Here is a 19,963-nt window from a genome sequence, read left to right as displayed (position 1 = left end):
ACAAGCAATCAGTGATGCTCTGTAAGTCACTCTCCTCCGAGATTCGGGAGGTGCATGAACTGCCATTCCACCATTCACCACTGGTTCTTTGGTCCACTGATCACAGATGTGAGCTGTACAGACACCGCAGCAAATTCGATCCCTTCCCGGTTTCCTGGAGAGGGTGGGGAGAGGGGTCGCTTTTCCTTAAACTCATCCCTCCACCAAGAAAAACGTCTGGAGTTTCGTGCCCTGAAGCCGCCCGCGCTGACGTTTAAAAGTTAAATAATAACCAAGTTTCTACAGAAACTCCGCCTGGTGCCGAAGCCCCCGTTCTGCCCAGCCGGGGGGCAGAGGTCTGAGGCAGGACGGTTTTGAAAAATGTACTTTGACCCGATCCGGTTACAGTAACCGGATCCCTAGGGAGCAGTCCCCGTCGGGACGGGCCGAGCAGGCTCCCCAGTGGCGGAGACCCTAAGCACTGGCACAAAGGGGGCGCAACGCAGCCCAGACAAAAGGACCCAGCCAAGTCTCGGGGGGCGGAGAGGGCGAGCCTGCGCGGGCCCTACCACAGACGTAGAAGCCCGGGCTGGACCGTTGTGGGAGGGCCGAGGAGGGAGGCGGCGGCCCCGCCCCGCTCTGGCCCGGAGCGTCGGCGACCCGGGCCGTTACTTTATGTCCGGATCAGGACCCCCTCTCAGAGCCAAAAGCGGGGCCGCAGCCTGAGGGGCGCCCGCAGCCAGACCCCGCGTACGTCCTGCTCACTTTCCCTTGCTCGCTGAACTCACCGAGGTCTCCGCCGCCGCCTCCTCAGCCTCCACAGCAGCCTCTTCCGGAAATCCTACCTGGCCAGTTGGCCGCCAGGCAGCAGCCGGAGCCTTCGGCCCCCGGGGAGGGGGAAAAAGGGAACGGGCTGGACAGTGTGGTGTAGGACGTGCTCCGCGGAGGCTCACGGGACTTGTAGTCCCCAGGAGGGACCGGTTGCGCGGTGAGCTGAACAAAATGGCGGGAAGTTTGCGTCCTTTCTCTCCGGTCCGTCGTCCTCCTTACGGCTGCTCTGGGCATGCGCTGACCTCTGCCCGCACCTTGTGTGTACAAGAACTTGGGCACCCTTCCTGGTACTGCGGGAGGCAAAGGTCTTTGGGCTTGTGAGGATAGGATTCAATACTGGGCTCCAGGCAGTACCCAAAAAAGGAACTGATACAAGAGTATTGTTTGAGAAAACTGTGCCCCTGAATGGCCAAATTTCAATCATAATCACCCCAAAAGAAAAACTATTTATTGACCAATTTGAAGTGCAAAAAAACTTACAAGCAAGTTATCTACCCTCAGTGTTGTGCGTAAGAAGCCCAAAAATCATTCTGGACAAGTCCGTCAAGTGATTAAGTCCAGTCATCCTACATCCCCAATATTTTAATTCCTTTCTATATCTTTCACTACCATCACCTAGTGAAATCCACCATCATTTCTCTCCAAGTCTCAGTGGTTTCAGGCCGCTAGGCTATCACCCTCCGAAAACCTTAAGCTGGGCGTGGTGGCACATGCCTGTAATCCCTGCTACTCGGGAGGCTGAGGCAGGAGAATCTCTTGAACCTGGTAGGCTGAGGTTGCAGTGAGCTGAGATCACGCCCTTGCACTCCAGCCTGAGCAAGGGGAAGACTCCGTCTCAAAAAAAAAAAAAAAAATATATATATATATATTTATTTACACACATATGTAATATGTTGAGATTGCAGTGAGCTGAGATCGCACCAGTGCACACCAGCCTGAGCAACAGAACAGGACCCTGTCTCAATAGAAAAAGAAAAATGAAGAAAAAAAAATTGGCCAGGTGCAGTGGCTCATGCCTGTCATCCCAGCACTTTGGGAGGCCAAGGCGGGAGGATTCCTTGAGCCCAGGAGTTAGAGACCAGCCTGCCAGCCTGGGCAACCGAGTGAGATCCCATCTCTACAAAAACAATTTTAAAAATGAGCTGGGCCTGGTGGAACGTGCCTGTAGTTGCAGCCACTCAGGAGGCTGAGATGGGAGGATTATTTGAGCCAAGGAGGTCCAGACTGCAGTGAGCTAGGATGGTACCACGGCACTCCAGCCTGGGCGACAGAGGGAGACCTTGTCTCAAGAATTTTTTTTAAATATAAAAATTTTTTTTGCCAGGTGCGGTGGCTCATACATGTAATCCCAGCACTTTGGGAGGTTGAGGCAGGTGGATCACCTGAGGTCAGGAGTTCACACCAACCTGACCAACATGGTGAAACCCGATCTCTATTAAAAATACAAAAATTTGTTTGGCATAGTGGCCCATGCCTGTAATCCCAGCTACTCAGGAGGCTGAGGCAGAAGAATCATCGTTTGAACCCAAGAGGCAGAGATTGCAGTGAGCTGAGATCACGCCATTGCACTCCAGCCTTGGTGACAAGAGGGAAACTCAGTCTCAAAAATAAAATAAAATAAAATTAAAATTAAAAATATATTTTTTAAATTAATAGGCTAGACATAATAACTCATGCCTGTAATCCCAGCACTCTGGAAAACAAGGGGTGGAGGACTGGTTGAGACCATGATTTCAAGACCAGCCTGGGCAAAATAGTGAGACGCCATCTCTGAAATATAAATAAACAATTTTTAAAAGAAAAATATTTTCTGGGCTTGGTGGCTCATGCCTAATCTCAGCACTTTGGGAGGCTGAGGTGGGTGGATTACAAGGTCAGGTGTTTGAGACCAGCCTGGCCAACACAGTGAAACCCCTTCTCTACTAAAAATACAAATATTAGCCGGATGTGGTGGCACACACCTGTAGTCCCAGCTACTCGGGAGGCTGACACAGAAGAATCGCTTGAACCTGGGAGGCGGAGGTTACAGTGAGCCGAGCCCGCGCCACTGCACTCCAGCCTGGGTGACATGACAGAGTGAGACTCTATCTCAAAAAAAAAAAAAAGAAAGAAAAAAGAAAAAGACAAAAATTTAATAAATGGTATGTCATCAAAATTTCAAACTTTACTCATCTGTTAAAAAAAATGAGAGCTGGCCGGGCGCAGTGGCTCACGCCTGTAATCCTAGCACTTTGGGAGGCCAAGGTGGGCGGATCACCTGAGGTCGAGGGTTCAGGACCGGTGGGCGGATCACCTGAGGTCGAGAGTTCAGGACCAACCTGACCAACATGGAGAAACCCTCATCTCTACTAAAAATACAAACATTGGCTGGGCGTGGTGGCTCATGCCTGTAATCCCAGCCACTCGGGAGGCTGAGGCAGGAGAATTGCTTGAACCTGGGAGTTGGAGGTTGCAGTGAGCCACGATCATGCCATTGCACTCCTGCCTGGGCAACAAGAGCAAGATTTCATCTCAAGAAAAAAAAAAAGAAAATGACAAGCCGGCGGGGCCAGGAGCAAATGACTCATGCCTGTAATCCCAGCATTTTCAGAGGCCAAGGTAGGTGGATTAGCTGAGGTCAGGAGTTCGCAGGAGTTCCAGCCAGCCTGGCCAACATGGTGAAACCCCGTCTCTACTAAAAATACAAAAAAAATTAGCTGGGTGTGGTGGTGCACGCCTGTAATCCCAGGCTACTTGGGAGCCTGAGGCAGGAGAATCACTTGAATCTGGGAAGTGGAGGTTGCACTGAGCCGAGATCGTGCCATTGCACTCCAGCCCGGGCAACAAGAGCAAAACTCCGTCTCAAAAAATATCAAAATAATAAAAGAAAGAAAAAGAAAATGAAGACAAGTCACAGACCAGAGTAAAATTTTTGCAAAGCATATAACCAATATCTGGAAATATACAAAGAGTTATTTCAACTCAACAAGAAGACAACACAATTTAAAAAAATATTAGTGCACATAATTTACCAAAGAAGAGAAACTAAACAGATGGCAAATAACATGAAAGATGTTAGGGGGAATAAAAAGGAAACACAATGAGATCATACTACACACCACTGGAATGACTAAAAGGACTGGCAATACCAAGTATTAGAACGAATGTAGAGCAATGAGAATTCTCATACACTGATGGTAGCATTTTAAAATGATAAAACCACTTTGGAAACTAGTTTGACAGGTTTTTTCTTTTCTTTTTCTTTTTCTTTTTTTTTTTGTATCCTGATTGTGGTTATGGTTTCAAGGGCGTGTGGTTATGGTTTCAAGTGTGTATAAATATATCAAAACTCATCAAGGTGGGGCACAGTGGCTCATGCCTGTAATCCCAGCACTTTGGGAGGCCCATCACTTGAGCTCACTAGTTCAAGACCAACCTGACAATATGGCAAAACCCTGTCTCTACAAAAAAATACAAAAATCAGTCAGGTATGGTGATGGGCACCTGTAGTTCCAGCTACTTGGGAGACTTAGTTGGGAGGATGACTTGAGCCTGGGAGGTGGAGGTTGCTATGAGCTTAGATCATGCCACTACATACCAGCTTGGGCAACAGGCCACGACCCTGTCTCAAAAAAGAGTGCGGTTTATTGCTTATCAATTATACTACACTAAATCTGAAAAATAATATAATAGAAAAAATGTTTAAAAGAAAGAAAATTCTTCAATGACTTTCCAGTACCCTCAGGAAAAACAAACAAAATTATTTTTCCACAGAAACTCTATTGTAGGCCGGGTGCAGTGGCTCATGTCTGTAATCCCAGCACTTTGGGAGGCCGAGGCAGGTGGATCACCTGAGGTCAGGAGTTCAAAACCAAGCCTGACCAACATGGTGAAACCTCATCTCTACTGAAAATACAAAAATTAGCTTGGTGTGGTGGCAGGTGCCTGTAATTACAGTTACTCAGGAGGCTGAGGCAGGAGAATTGCTTGAACCTGGGAGCCAGAGGTTGCAGTGAACTGAGATCTCACACCACTTATTTCTCAAAAACAAAAAAACAAACAAAAAAACTGAAACTCTGTTGTAGAGCTTTAATATCATTAATGGGTCCAGGGAAGAGGACGAATTGATGGTAACTTGAAATCCTAGGTAATAATAACAGTGGGAATAGTAGTAGCAGTAATAGTAGCATAAAAATAAAATAATAAAACTGACATTTTCTCTTGAATACCTACGATATTTCAGATATTTTACATACAACTTAATTAAGATTCCATCCAGAGGCCAGGCATGGTGGCTCACGCCTCCAGTGCTGGAACTAGTCTGAGCACTTTGGGAGGCCAAGGCAGGTGGATCATGAGGTTAGGGTTTCAAGACCAGCCTGTCCAAGATGGTGAAACCCCCTTCTCTACTAAAAATACAAAAAAAATTAGCCAGGCATGATGGCAGTCACCTGTAATGCCATCTACTCAGGAGGCTGAGGCAGAGAATTGCTTGAACCCAGGAGACAGAGGTTGCAGTGAGCCAAGGTCGTGCCACTGAGTTCCAGCTTGGGTGACAGAATGACTCCATCTCAAAAAAAAAAAAAAAAAAAAATTCATCCGGAGGCTGGGCTTGGTTGCTCACCAGCACTTTGGGAGGCTGAAGCGTGTGGGTCACCTGAGGTAAGGAGTTCAAGACAAGCCTGGCCAACGTGGTGAAACCCCATCTCTGCTTAAAAAAAAAAAGACAGAAAAATTGGCTGGGCACGGTGGCAGGCACCAGTAATCCCAGCTACTTTTGAGGCTGAGGTAATTGCTTGAACCCGGAAGGCAGATGTTGTAGTGAGCCAAGATCGCGCCATTGCACTCCAGCCTGGGCAACAAGAGGGAAACTCTGTCTCAGAAAAAAAAAGGGGGCCAGGCACAGTGGCTCAGGCTTGTAATCCCAGCACTTTGGGAGGCCAAGGTGGGCGGATCACCTCAGGTCAGGAGTTCAAGATCAGCCTGACCAACATGGAGAAACCTTGTCTCTACTAAAAATACGAAATTAGCCAGGTGTGGTGGCGTATGCCTGTAATCCCAGCCACTCGTGGGGTTGAGGCAGGAGAATCACTTGAACCTGGGAGGCAGAGGTTGTAGTGAGCCAAGATCACACCACTGCACTCCAACCTGGGCAACAAGAGCAAAACTCCTCCTCAAAAAAAAAAAAAAGATTCCATCCAGAAAGTAGAACCTAACACAGGTGTTAGTTGCAGGTAATTTACTTAGAAGGTGATCCCAGGGATTTAAAGTGAAAGTCCAGAATAAAATACGAAGAGGAAAAAAGCCAATACAGAATGTGTTAGCAAGGTGTTCACTGCTGTAAGCACCTGGGGCTTGATCCTACCAAGCCCATCTGAGAAATTTCTTTCTTTCTTTCTTTTTTTTATTGGGCAGCCTCTTGAACCAGAGTGGGCTCAGAGACTTCCCATCTGAGTATTTTCTATAATGCCTCTCATCATGGTCTTCCGAAAGACTGACAGAGAAGCATTTATTCTTTTTTTTTCTTTTAATTGTAATTCCCCTTCTTGAATACCAAGGGAGAAGCATTTAACCCTTGGTTTATATCCTTCATTGATTTGGATTTCCCCAGGAGGCATCAACTTCCCTTGCACTTCTGGGTAGGCACTCACCAGTGTCCTACCTTACGGTTTAGGAAAGTCTCCAGAACAGAGAGAAAGATGCAAGGAGAATTGAAGCCCTCACTGAATTGTTTTCAAAAGCTTTGCCTAGACTCTGAGGGAAGGCTGAGAGGACAAAAGGTAAGGTACAAGACGTCCCAGACCATCCCTTGCAGTGCTCAGATTTGTCCATGTGCTCCATTAGATCTAGTCCATCACCTAGTTTTCAAGATAACGGCTAGCTATCTTCTTGACAGAAAACTCAGTGGTGCTCAAAATTCTTTGCAAAATGTTTGTTGTCCTGTATGCCTTTCGTGCCCCGTAACACACGACACTCAACCATATAGATGATTCTCACAAATAATGTTAAGTGAAAGAAGCCAGACCACAGTACTATGTCTGATTTCATGTGGATAAAATACAAAACAGGCAAAAATACTCTGTTCAAGGCCAGGATAGCAGCTACCCTTTGGGGTGAGAGAGCAGTGTCTAGAAGGAGGATGAGAGGAGATTTTGCGGGTGATTTTTATCAGATATGTGATTTACAAATATGTTCTCCCAATCTGTGGCTTGTCTTTTCATTCTCTTTACAGAAATTTTTCACTGACCAGAATTTAAAAGTTTTGAGTAAGTTCAATATCTCCATTTTTTTAATCTTATGGATGGTGTCATATCTAAGAAATTTTTGCCTAATCCAAGATCACAAACATGTCCCCTTAAATTTTGTTCTAGAAGTGTATAGTTTTATTTTTATTTTTTTGAGATGGAGTTTTGCTCTTGTTGCCCAGACTGGAGTGCAATGGCATGATCTTGGCTTCAAGTGATTCTCCTGCCTCAGCCTCCCAAGTAGCTGGGATTACAGGCATGCGCTGCCACCACCACGCCCAGCTAATTTTTTTGTATTTTTAGTCGCGATGAGGTTTCACCATGTTGGTCAGGCTGGTCTCAAGCTTCTGACCTCAGATGATCCACCCACCTCTGCCTCCCAAAGTACTGGGCTTACAGGCGTGAGCCACCGTATCTGGCTGTGTATATTTTTAGATCAACTTTTTTTTTTTTTTTGAGACGGAGTTTCACTCATGTTACCCAGGCTGGAGTGCAATGGCGCGATCTCGGCTCACCGCAACCTCCGCCTCCTGGGTTCAGGCAATTCTCCTGCCTCAGCCTCCTGAGTAGCTGGGATTACAGGCACGTACCACCATGCCCAGCTAATTTTTTGTATTTTTAGTAGAGACGGGGTTTCACCATGTTGACCAGGATGGCCTCGATCTCTTGACCTCGTGATCCACCCGCGTCGGCCTCCCAAAGTGCTGGGATTACAGGCTTGAGCCACTGCGCCTGGCAGATCAACTTTTTTTTTAAGGATATATGCATATACTTTTCTTTGTTTGAGATAGAGTGTCACTTTCTCATCAAGGCTTGAGTACAGCAGCCAATCACGGCTCACTGAAGCCTTGACCTCCCAGGCTCAGGTGATCCTCCTACCTCAGCCTCCCAAGTAGCTGGGACTACAGGCACATACCACCACACACAACTAATTTTTTGTATTTTTTTGTTGAAACAGTGTTTTGCCATGTTGCCCAGGCTGGTCTCAAACTCCTGAGGTCAAGTGATTTGCCCACCTCGGCCTCCCAAAGTGCTGCAATTACAGGCGTGACTGCCCATGCATATACTTTTCTATTCAATCTAAACCTGGAAGAATACACAAGCTTTTCTCTGGGAAAAAGAGAAAAGTGTATATCCTTTTGTGCTATTGAATTTTATTTATTTATTTTTGAGAGAAGTTTCACTCTTATCGCCCAGGCTGGAGTGCAATGGCATGATCTGGGCTTACTACAACCTCTGCTTCCCAGATTCAAGTGATTCTTCTGCCTCAGCTTCCTAAATAGCCACCGATGCTGGGGTTTCACCATGTTGGCTAGGCTGGTCTCGAACTTCTGACCTCAGGTGATCTGCCTGCCTCGGCCTCCCAAAGTGCTGGGATCACAGATGTGAGCTACTGCACCCCGCCACCTTTTTTCTCAAATGTGTATATCACTATACCTTAGAAACAACAAAATATTTTTTAAAAAAGCAAACTCAAAAAGGGTTGAATTCCACTGAACAGTTTAAAAATCACCATGATGGGCCTGGTGCAGCACTTTGGGAAGCCAAGGCAGAAGGCTCACTCTTGAGCACAGGAGTTCAAGACTGACCTGGGCAACACAGCAAGAATCCCATCTCTACAAAATTAAAATAATAAAAATGAGCCATCCGTGGTGGACGCCTATAGTCTCAGCTACTCAGGAGGCTGAGGCAGGAGAATCACTTGAGCCCAGGAATTAGAGGTTACAGTGTGCTATGATCATACCACTGCACTTCAGCCTGAGCAACAGAGTGAGATCTTGTATCTAAAAGGAATCAATAATAATAATAAAATAAATAAAATCATCACGATGTTTGTTGGATTGGTTGATTTCATGGCAGCTTCAAATCCTGCGTGCTCTCTCAAGCCTGGCAGTTCTCACTGAGCTAAGAAACTGAAAGTCAAATTTACTGGCAAAGAATGGATTGGGCCAATCAGAAGATAATATGCAAATGATGAGTGTGAATTTATAGTTTCCTCACTATAGCTTTGAACACGGCAGAATTTAGAGAAGAAACTGTGAATGTTGCTGCCACCTGCAGGGCATGCCTCTCAATATCAGGTTCATGGAAGTACCTATTGGGATTCTTCTTTCAGTTAGGCCAAATTTCTCCCTTTTTGCTGTCATCATCCCATACTCTGCCACAAACCCAAATTGCTAAAAGCAGGAAGCTGTGGCATTCAATTGTATCGGTTTGAATTCTGTCTTTACCTTGAGTAAATCAGATACCTGTTCTATACCTTGGATAGATCAGATACCTATTCTTTTTTTTTTTTTTTGAAATGGAGTTTCACTCTGGTTGCCCAGGCTGGGGTGCAATGGTGTGATCTTGTCTCACTGAAGCCTCCACCTCCTGGGTTCAAGCAATTATTCTGCCTCAGCCTCCCAAGTAGCTGGGATTACAGGCGCCCACCACCATGCCCAGCTAATTTTTGGTACTTTTAGTAGAGACAGGGTTTTGCCATGTTGGCCAGCCTGGTCTTGAACTCCTGGCCCCAGGTGATCCACCCGCCTCAGCCTTCCAAAGTGCTGGAAATACAGGTGTGAGCCACCGTGCCCAGCAATCAGATACCTATTTTATACCTCAGTTTCCTTATCATAAAATGGGGATGATAACAGTAGCTCCTAGGTGTTGTGAGGATTAAATCAGATCACATAAATTACTTACCACAATGCCTGGCACATAGCATGCAACAAATATTAATATTTTTTATTGTCAGGCAGAGCTTCAGAGCCTCTCTCATTCTTTTCTTTCTTTTTTTTCCCAGCTGAATTGAAGATTCAGGGCTCTCCCATTCTAAACTGACAAATTGTACCTGGACACACAAAAGTCTATGGGAAAGACACATAGCATCTGGTTCCACCACTTACTGACTTTGAGCAAGTGTCTTAACCTCTCTGAACCTTACTTGACCTCACAATGGTTTTGGAGATCACATGAGATCATCTGTGTAAAGTACCAAGACAGTGCTTGGTATGGAATTGACAGTTAATAAGTGGAATGATGATGGAGTGATGATTAACACAGGAATAGTTACTAAGTATAGCTAAAGATTGAACAGCACAGGTTGCAAATAGGCAGGCCGTAGGCTGTCACTAACCTACAGATGTTTTGTTTTGGCCCACAGTGATTTACATTAAAAAAAATTACTTGTCAGCATTACAAACAGAAATTTCTCTGGTTTGAGTTGGTGTTTGAATAAAGCAAAAAGAAGGAAAAAAAAAAAAAACCCAGAAATTTTACATTCAAGTCCAAATTCTTAATTTCTCTTTTAAAATGTGAAGACTTGGGCTGGACGCAGTGGCTTAGCATTTTGTGAGGCGCCTATAATCTCAGCATTTTGGGAGGCCGAGACAGGTGGATTGCTTGAGTCCAGGAGTTTGAGACCAGCCTGGATCAACATGGCGAAACCTCGTCTCTACTTAAAATACAAAAAATTAGCCGGGTGTGGTGGGACACGTTTGGAGTCCCAGCTACTTGGGAGGCTGAGGTGGGAGAATCATCTGAAACCTGAGAGGTCAAAGCTGCAGTGAACTAAGATCACATCACTGCATTCCAGCCTACGCAACCAGAGTGAGACCCTGTCTCAAAAATAAAATTTTTTTTTTTTTTGAGATGGAGTCTGGCTCTGTTGCCCAGGCTGGAGTGCAATGGTGGATCTCTGCTCACTGCAACCTCCACCTCCCGGGTTCAAGTGACTATCTCCTGCTTCAGCCTCCTGAGCAGCTGGGATTACAGACATATGCCACCATACCTGGTTAATTTTTTTTTTGTAGAGATGGGGTTTCACCCTGTTGGCCAGGCTGGTCTCAGACTCCTGACCTCAAGTGATCTGCCTGTCTAGGCCTCCCAAAATACTGGGATTACAGGCACAAGCCACTGTGTCCGAACTAAAAAAAATTTTTTTTTAGTTAAGAAATAAATAAAATTAAATGTGAAGTCCTGACAATGTACCACACTGATCTCTACAGAAAGTGGCATATAACAGAGAAACCTAATTTCTTTCAAGGAAGCCAAGTAATGCTCCCTGAAGAAGTGATGCTAAAGCTGAGACATAAGTTGATTGGGGGTGAACCTGATAAAGAGGTGGGGGACACTGCTCCAAGCGTAGGGACTGTTGGATCCAAAGGCCTTGGTCAGGGAGATTCGTGCCTCCAGGAAGCTTCAGGGTAGCCAGGTGGCTGGAGCACAGTGAGCAAGACAATAGGAAGAAGATGAGGCTTCAGTTGGCATCTTAAAGATTTTGGACTTTATCAGAGGACAAATGTATTTCAAGGCTAAAAGCTGGGAGGTAGCCAACTGGTGTAACAAACTGAGGAGCTAGACAAAATCAGAATGGATAAAGGTCAGGGGTCAACAATTAACAGCTGAGAAGGCAGAGAAGCACAAGGATAGTATAAGATCTAGAAACTGTGGGCATGCAGGACAAGCTCTCAGGTGCAGCCTGGCAAAGGGCAGACTTTACAGGAACCAAGTTAAGTGGGACTCCAGGATGAATATCTTATGTTCATTTAAACTGGAAAAATTAGAAAAATAGACATTTCGTCAAGGGCATATCACAAGTGAGATACAGAGCTAGATTCACAATACCTATCTTAATTTGTTGCTCCTCCCATTAGTTTTCTCAAGGCAAGTAAATTCAGTACAATATTTTGTTGTTAATACTACTAATAAATCTGATTTATTAATAGTTTGTTAAATGTTGGACTCTGTATTTATGTGCATTATTATCTCATTTTTTTCACTGAGTTAATGAGTACAGTCCACCAAAAATATTGTGAACCAAGAGACTATTAGACATTGGAGACAGAAATAAAGGAAACAGACTTATCCCTATCCTTTGGGAATTCACAGTTCAGAAAGGAATTGAGTAGTTTAAGAAGTAATTATACACTGGGCCTGGTGGCTCATGTCTGTAATCCCAGCACTTTGGGAGACTGAGGCAAGTGGATCACCTGAGGACAGGAGTTCAAGATCAGCCTAGCCAACATGGTGAAAACTGGTTTCTATTAAAAATACAAAAAAAATTAGCCGGGTGTGATGGTGGGCATCTGTAATCCCAGCTACTTGGGAGGCTAAGGCAGGAGAATTGCTTGAACCCAGGAGGCAGAGGTTGCAGTGAGCTGGAATCTCGTCATTTAACTCCAGCTTGGGAGACAGAGCGAGTCTGTCTGAAAAAAAAAAAAAAAAAAGAAATAATTGGCAGCTGCTACAGGGAGAGTGTAACAGTGAACCAACCTATCATGGGCGGCAGGGAAGGCATTCTGGAAGAAGTGACAGTCAAGCTGAAAAGTCAGGGGGAATTAACAAGGTGAAACATGGAGGCCAGGCATAGTGGCTCAAGCCTATAATCCCAGCACTTTGGGAGGCTGAGGCAGGTGGATCACTTGAGGTCAGGAGTTCGAGACCAGACTGGCCAACATGGTGAAACCCTGTCTCTACTAAAAATACAAAAATTAGCCAGGTGGTAGTGTCACGCGACTGTAATCCCGGCTACTTGGGAGGCTAAGGCAGGAGAATCTGCTCGAGCCTAGGAGGTGAAGGTTGCCATGAGCCAAGATTGCGCCATTGCACTCCAGTCTGGGCGACAGAGTGAGACCCTGTCTCAAATTTAAAAAAAAAAAAAAAAAAAAAAAACATAATTTCAAAAAATAAATAGGAATTCAAAAATTAGCTGGGCATGGTGGCACATGCCTGTAATCCTAGCTACTTGGGAGGCTGAGACAGGAGAATCCCTTGGGAAGCAGTGATTGCATTGAGCTGAGATTGTGCCACTTCACTCCAGCCTGGGCAACAGAGTGAGACCCTGTCACACACACATGCACGCACGCATGCATGCACACACACACATCCTAATGTGAGGTTTCACCCTTCATGAAACAAGAGTATTTCAGGCAAAAAGAACAGCAAATGGAAGGCACTATTCTCATAATAACTTCATTAAATAGGTGCTATTATTATTCCCTTCTCACAGATAAGAAAACTGAACTGAAAAGATTAAGTAACTGACCCACTAGGCGGTGTTGGAGCCAGGATGTAAGCCTGTATCTACCTAGACTAGAGCTCATTCTTTCAGCTGCTAAACCAGATGTTTCTATGAGTTTGCCCTTTCTTTCTTGATCATGTGAATGGAATGGGATTATTAATTGAGATGTCTGCAATGCAGGAAGTTGAAATCGTGACTTACAAACTATGCAAGCATGTCTGTGTCATCGTTGGCTGTCAATTTTGCAATGACAGATATTTGGTGACACAGCTCTTGTGCTAATGTCTGAATGGATGTTCATTTCAATTTAATATGATTCAACAGCTATGTATTGAGTGCCTACTACGTGCCAGGCATGATGCCAGGCATGGTGACAGGCACTGTCAGTTACCAAGATGATGAGACAAGTTCCTAAGTACTAGGCTAAAGATCATGTTAATCACTAACAAATTTTTAAAAATAAATAACAAAGCCATAACCCTGGCAGTTAGAAAACTATACGTAACTAATTGTAATAGCTACAGGTTTGAGCATCAACTATGTGCCAAGCACTGCATGAGGTACCTTAACGAAAATTTAAATGGTCATGATCAGCTCGGCGAGGTGGCTCAAGCCTATAATCCCAGCACTTTGGGAGGCTGAGGTGGGCAGATTACCTGAGGTCAGGAGTTTGAGACCAGCCTGGCCAACATGGTGAAACCCTGTCTCCACTAAAAATACAAAAATAAACAAACAAAAAATCAGCCAGGCGTGGTGGCACGTGCCTGTAGTCCCAGCTGCTCAGGATGCTGAGGCAGGAGAATTGCTTGAGCCCAGGAGGTGGAGGTTGCTGAGATCGTGCCACTACACTCCAGCCTGGGCAACAGAGTGAGACTCCATCTCAAAAAAAAAAAAATGATGGTCATAACTAAAAATTAAAAGTATTTACTGTGAGCTCTGTGTTAAGCAGTTTATATTATTATCTTATTTAACTCTTAGGTTTAATTATATTATTATTTCTCATTTTACAGGTAAGAAAACTGAGCTTTGGAGATTTTTGCCTGAGATCCCAGAGACAATAAAATAGAAGAACTGGAGCTCAAATCCAGATCTTCCTGACTCCAAACGTGAGCTCTAGACAATTACACCACACTACCTCTGTAAGGAGAGTCAGCTAGTCAAAAACCAAGGGAATGTGGAATTCTATGTAGCTAAGCACACATCCAGAAAGAAAAAATAAATATTGGTGCTTTTAAAACTCTCCAGAAAAGTAAAGAACTTCATTCTCATATTTAATTCTGCCAAAATTTGCCTCTAGAATTATCTTTAAATTTAATTAATAACTAAAGCTTAGAAACCTTGGTATCAAGATATACTTCCTTTAATTCTTGTTTTATCTGCATGTAGGAAAGCTAAGAAACTATTTTGCAAAAATCAGTGTTAGGCAAACAAGTGACCCCATTAAGAATGTGGTACAAGCTGTACCACACTGCTGTGCTTTGTAAATAGGGAGGGAAAAAATAATTCCACAGGAGGCAACCATCAGCCCTGAGCGGTATGGACATCCTGTCTCCGTGATTACTTGTGGCTATCGGAAGGGAGGTATACGGTCTTGTTCCATATGTTCAGATATGGTCACAGGTGAAATCTGTGTGGCTAAGGAAGTGCACAGAATTGGCTCTGTGACACGTGCACCAGGAAGAGCAATGTCGTGTCCAAACGTATGGATGTTTGTGTTTCCATCTGCATACTGGTCCTTTGTGTCAACATAAAAATGCAGGAAAAGAAACCAATACTTATTGAGTACCACTTAGTATGTTATATTATTATGTCAATAATTCATTTAATATTGTAGAAACTGGAGTTCAGACAGGTAGAACTTCTATCACAGCAACCATAATGTATTACTTATTATAATAAAAATACTATTACTAAAACAACAATGATAGTGTCCATTAATTGAGTGCATATTATATGCCAGGCACTGTGCAGGACATTTCCCATTATTTCACTTAATCCTCATGACAACCCTGTAATATTAGGACAATTACCCATTTTACAGGAAAAAGAAACAGACACGTATGATGTTAAGCAACTTTCCAAGGTCACATGATTAGCAAGTGGCATCTGTTTGTGTCTGTCCCCCCAACAATGACTGTAAATTTTTTTTTTTTTTTTTTTTTTTTTTTTTTGAGACGGAGCTTCGCTCTTGTTACCCAGGCTGGAGTGCAATGGCGCGATCTCGGCTCACTGCAACCTCCGCCTCCTGGGTTCAGGCAATTCTCCTGCCTCAGCCTCCTGAGTAGCTGGGATTACAGGCACGTGCCACCATGCCCAGCTGATTTTTTGTAGTTTTAGTAGAGACGGGGTTTCACCATGTTGACCAGGATGGTCTCGATCTCTTGACCTTGTGATCCACCCGCCTCGGCCTCCCAAAGTGCTGGGATTACAGGCTTGAGCCACCACGCCCGGCCAACTGTAAATTTCTTAAGGGCAAGGACTGTGTATTCTTTAATTCTATATTTCTAGGCCCTAACACTGTGCTTGGCACAGAGTATAGATAATTCTATAAATATGTTTGAATAAATGAGTGAAAAACAAACAATAACCCCCAAGATAAGTGGCAGAGCCGTAACTGGGATTTATGGCTTCCTTCTTCTTCTTCTTTTTATTTGTTGAAACAGATTCTCACTCTGTTGCCTAGACTGGACTGTAGTGGCATGATCTTGGCTCACTGCAATCTCTGTCTCCTGGGTTCAAGCGATTCTCATGCCTCAGCCTCCTGAGTAGCTGGGACTACAGGTGTGTGCCACCATGCTTGGTTACTTTTTGTATTTTTAGTAGAGACAAGGTTTTGCCATGTTTCCTAGACTGGTCTCAAACTCCTGGAGTCAAGCGATCCCATAGTTTCATATTGCCTGCTCAAATCAGGGTCCTGATTAATGACTCACATGCCTGTTTCATAATGAAAATTTCTATTAGACATTTTCCATATAAGTGTAATAGAGTGATTCTACCTCCAGGTCTTTATATTGCAGAAATACTAGCATAATATATAAATATGTTTTGCCAGTGTGTCTACTATTGATATTTCAGAAAAAGTATATTTTTTAATTAAAAAGAAAAAAAGGCCAGGTACAGTGGCTCACACCTGTAGTCCCAGCACTTTGGGAGGCCAAGGCCAGAGAATTGCTTGACCCCAGAAGTTTGAGACTAGCCTGGGCAACAAAGTGAGACCCCTATCTCTATTTGTTAAAATTTTTTTTTTTAAAGGCCGGGCATGGTGGCTCACACCTGTAATCCCAGCACTTTGGGAGGTCAAGGCGGGCAGACCACAAGGTCAGGAGATTGAGACCATCCTGGCCAACATGGTGAAACCCCATCTCTAATAAAAATACAAAAATTAGCTGGGCATGGTGGCACATGCCTGTGGTCCCAGCTATTTGGGATGCTGAGGCAGGAGAATCCCTTGAACCCGGGAGGTGGAGGTTGCAGTGAACTGGGATGGCGCCACTGCACTCTAGCCGAGGTGATAGTGCGAGACTCCGTCTCAAGAAAAGAAAGAAGAAATAAAAATAAAAACTATAAAAAAAATCCATTAATGGAGGAATGATTAATGGTACATCTATTCTGTAAAATATCATATAACTTTAAAGAGAGTAAGGTAGATGTACTTACACTGATGTAGAAGAATAGCTAGATAAGCAGGTTTCAGAATGTTGACTATGGTTTAGTGTGTGTAATAGTAATCATGTCTTCAATGTTTATTGCACATCTTCTTCCAGCCACTCTTCAAAGTGTGTTACAAGTATTACCATATTTCACTAAATCAAACATAGTGGGTTTTTTTGAGACAAGAGTCTCGCTCTGTCACCCAGGCTGGAGTGCAGTGGCGCAATCTCAGTTCACTGCACACTCTGCCTCCCAGGTTCAAGCAATTCTCCTGTTTCAGCCTCCCGAGTAACTGGGATTACAGACATGTGCCACCGCATCCAGGTAATTTGTATATTTTGAGTAGAGAAGGGGTTTTACCATGTTGGCCAGGCTGATCTCGAACTCCTGACCTCAGGTAATCTGCCTGTCTTGGCCTCCCAAAGTACTGGAATTATAGGCGAGAGCCACCTCGCCCAGCCCTAAGATAGTGTTTATTGAATGCTTATAATATACTTGGACCTCTCCTAAGCATTTTTATTTCATAGACAAAAGTGGGAAAAGTGTGTCTCTTAAAATCAAAAACTGCATTTTGTGAGTGGGGAAATTGGGAAGATGTTGCTCAAAGGATAGAAAATTTCAGTTAGACATGAGGAATAAGTTTAAGAGATTTATTGTACAACATGGTAACTATAGTTAATAACAGTAAGCCAGGGGTTGTGGCTCATGCCTCTAATCCCAGCACTTTGGGAGGCTGAGGTGTGTGGATCACAAGGTCAGGAGTTTGAGACCAGCCTGACCAACATGGTGAAAGCCCATCTCTACTAAAAATACAAAAATTAGCCAGGCATGGTGGTGTGCACCTGTAATCCCAGCTACTCAGGAGGCTGAGGCAGGAGAAAAGCTTGAACCCAGGAGGCAGAGGTTGCAGTTAACTGAGATTGTGCCACCGCACTCCAGCCTGGGCGACAGACGGAGACTCCATCTCAAACAACAACAACAAATAACAGCAGCCAGTGCAGTGGCTCACACCTGTAATCCCAGCACTTTGGGAGGCCGAGGTGGGCGGATCACCTGAGGTCAGGAGTTCGAGACCAGCCTGACCAACATGAAGAAACTGTATCTCTACTAAAAGAAATACAAAGTTAGCCAGGCGTGGTGGCACATGTCTGTAATCCCAGCTACTTGGGAGGCTGAGGCAGAAGAATCACTTGAACCCGGGAGGCAGGGATTTCAGTGAGCTGAGATTGCACCACGGCACTCCAGCCTAGGCAACGAAAGCAAAACTCTGTCTCAAAAAACAAACAAACAATAACAGTATATTGTGCGGCACAGTGGTTCATGCCTATAATCCCAACACTTTGGGAGCCTGAGGTGGGAGGATTGCTTGAGCCCAAGAGTTTGGGACCAGCCTAGGTAACAAAGTGAGACCCCATCTGTTGGGTTGGTGGCATGTGCCTGTGGTCCCAGCTACATGAGAAGCTGAGGCGGGAGGATCATTTGAGCCCAGGAGGTCAAGGCTGGAGTGAGCCTTACTTGCAGTGATGGGGGCAGTAAATGCAATGGAAAAGAAGTAGAAAAAAAAGATGAGTGGGAATAAGCCTGGCAGGCCCAAGAATGCTGCATCTGGGCCAGAAATGAGAAAGTAAAGAAGTACCTTTGGTAACCCTGGAAGTAGGGGTGAAGCACAGCTGAAATCACAAGGACTGGTGCAGGACCTAGTTTCCTTCCCCCATCGCAGCCGCTCAGAAGTACAGAGATTTATTCTCTTGGGAGAGTAAAACAGTCAATCTCTGGAATAAGGGTCAGCAGGCACAGTTAATGGCCCTTTTTCAAAAAAGGGAATTAGGATTCGCTTGGCTTTTCCCACACTCTGTTCCCAGAATGTTGGGCAAATGAGTCTTCTTCTTTGGGGAAAAGGAAGCCAAAAATGAAAGAGTTAAAGACAATGGCACTGGGATCTCTCCCAGAATGGCTCTTCATGATCTATGACCTAAGGGTCACTGGCTCATAGACAAATCACCTCATGGCCAGTGGCTCCCATCTTCACGCACAGAACTTCCAATCGGCTTTTAGTCCCCTACTTTTATTCATGGCAGGATGCCAAGGGTTACCAAACACAAGGCTTTCCTCTAAGAGAAAAGATAGCGACCAAAACAAACAAAAGAAAGAAACTTGTGAGATGCGCCAGGGCTCCGGTAGCGACGGCGGCTTCAGCCGGGCTCAGCGATGCTAGCACCTCTCCCAGGAGACCGTTGCAGTCAGCCAGGCCCCTTCACACGGTAACCATGTGCGACCGAAAGGCTGTGATAAAAAATGCAGACATGTGGGAATTGGAGCAACAGGACTCGGTGGAGTGCGCTACTCGGGCGCTGGACCCATATAACATAGAGAAGGACATTGCGGCTCATTTCAGGAAGGAATTTGACAAGAAGTACAATCCCATCTGGCACTGCATCGTGGGGAGGAACTTCTGTAGTTACGTGACACATGAAACCAAATGCTTCATCTACTCTTACCTGGGCCAAATGGCCATTCTTCTGTTCAAATCTGGTTAAAAGCATGGATTGTGCCACACACCGAGTATCCATCCAAAACCAAGGACTGCAGCCTGAATTCCAAATACCAGAAACTGAAATTTTCAGCCTTGCTAAGGGAACACCTCGATCTTTGAATCTTTATTGTGTTTCGTACAGGGCATTCTCTGCACTTGTTTGTTGTGGTTATAAAACAATTAGCAAAATAAAAAAAGAAAGAAACTTGTAGGAAATTGTGACAATGCAGAGAGAAAATACTTTTTCTTAATTTATTTGTATTTAAAAAAAAGATGTATTTATTTATTTATTTATTTAATATAATAGAGATGGGTTTTCACTATGTTGCCCACCCTGGTCTCAAATGCCTGGGCTCAAGCAATCTTTCTGCCTTAGCCTCTCAAAGTGCTAGGATTACAGACATGAGACACCATGCACAGCTGAGAGAAGAAAACTTTAAAAACTGCGTATACTAGGCTGGGCGCAGTGGCTCATGCCTGTAATCCCACCACTTTGGGAGGCCAAGGAGGGTGGATCACCTGAGGTCAGGAGTTTGAGACCAGCCTGACCAAGAGGAATAAATCTCATCTCTACTAAAAATACAAAATTAGCTGGGCACGGTGGTGCATGCCTGTAATCCCAGCTACTCAGGAGGCTGAAACAGGAGAATCGCTTGAACCTGGGAGGTGGAGATTGCGGTGAGCCGAAATCATGCCATTGCACTCCAGCCTGGGCAACAAGAGCAAAACTCCATCTCA

General features: G+C 44.6%; 2 protein-coding genes across 4 annotated transcripts in view; one reads left to right on the top strand and one right to left on the bottom strand.

Moving 5' to 3' along the window:
* The window catches only part of PHACTR4 (phosphatase and actin regulator 4), a 125,715-nt gene extending 124,710 nt beyond the window's left edge, over positions 1 to 1,005 (bottom strand). Inside the window, exon 1 of one of the 3 annotated variants that reach the window (XM_017534751.2) lies at positions 768 to 1,005. The gene's annotated coding sequence lies outside the window, so the exon portion shown is untranslated. The remainder of the gene's footprint in view (positions 1 to 767) is intronic. The other 2 variants (XM_017534750.2, XM_017534753.2) reach the window with 2 other exon arrangements.
* A 17,954-nt stretch (positions 1,006 to 18,959) lies between these two features.
* On the top strand, positions 18,960 to 19,411 carry LOC108308619 (dynein light chain 1, cytoplasmic-like). The gene has a single exon (XM_017534482.2). It carries the CDS (start codon positions 18,960 to 18,962, stop codon positions 19,227 to 19,229), a length of 270 nt encoding a protein of 89 aa, XP_017389971.1. The 3' UTR covers positions 19,230 to 19,411.
* The last annotated feature ends 552 nt before the right edge of the window (positions 19,412 to 19,963 follow it).

This window comes from Cebus imitator, unplaced genomic scaffold, assembly GCF_001604975.1.
Source record: "Cebus imitator isolate Cc_AM_T3 unplaced genomic scaffold, Cebus_imitator-1.0 Scaffold87, whole genome shotgun sequence".
Taxonomy (NCBI): domain Eukaryota; kingdom Metazoa; phylum Chordata; class Mammalia; order Primates; family Cebidae; genus Cebus; species Cebus imitator.
This window is presented reverse-complemented; position numbering and strand designations above follow the sequence as displayed.

What these genes read in the sequence shown, in the direction of transcription:
- LOC108308619 (XM_017534482.2), top strand. Translation starts at nt 18,960, where the DNA reads ATGTGCGACCGAAAGGCTGTGATAAAAAATGCAGACATGTGGGAATTG.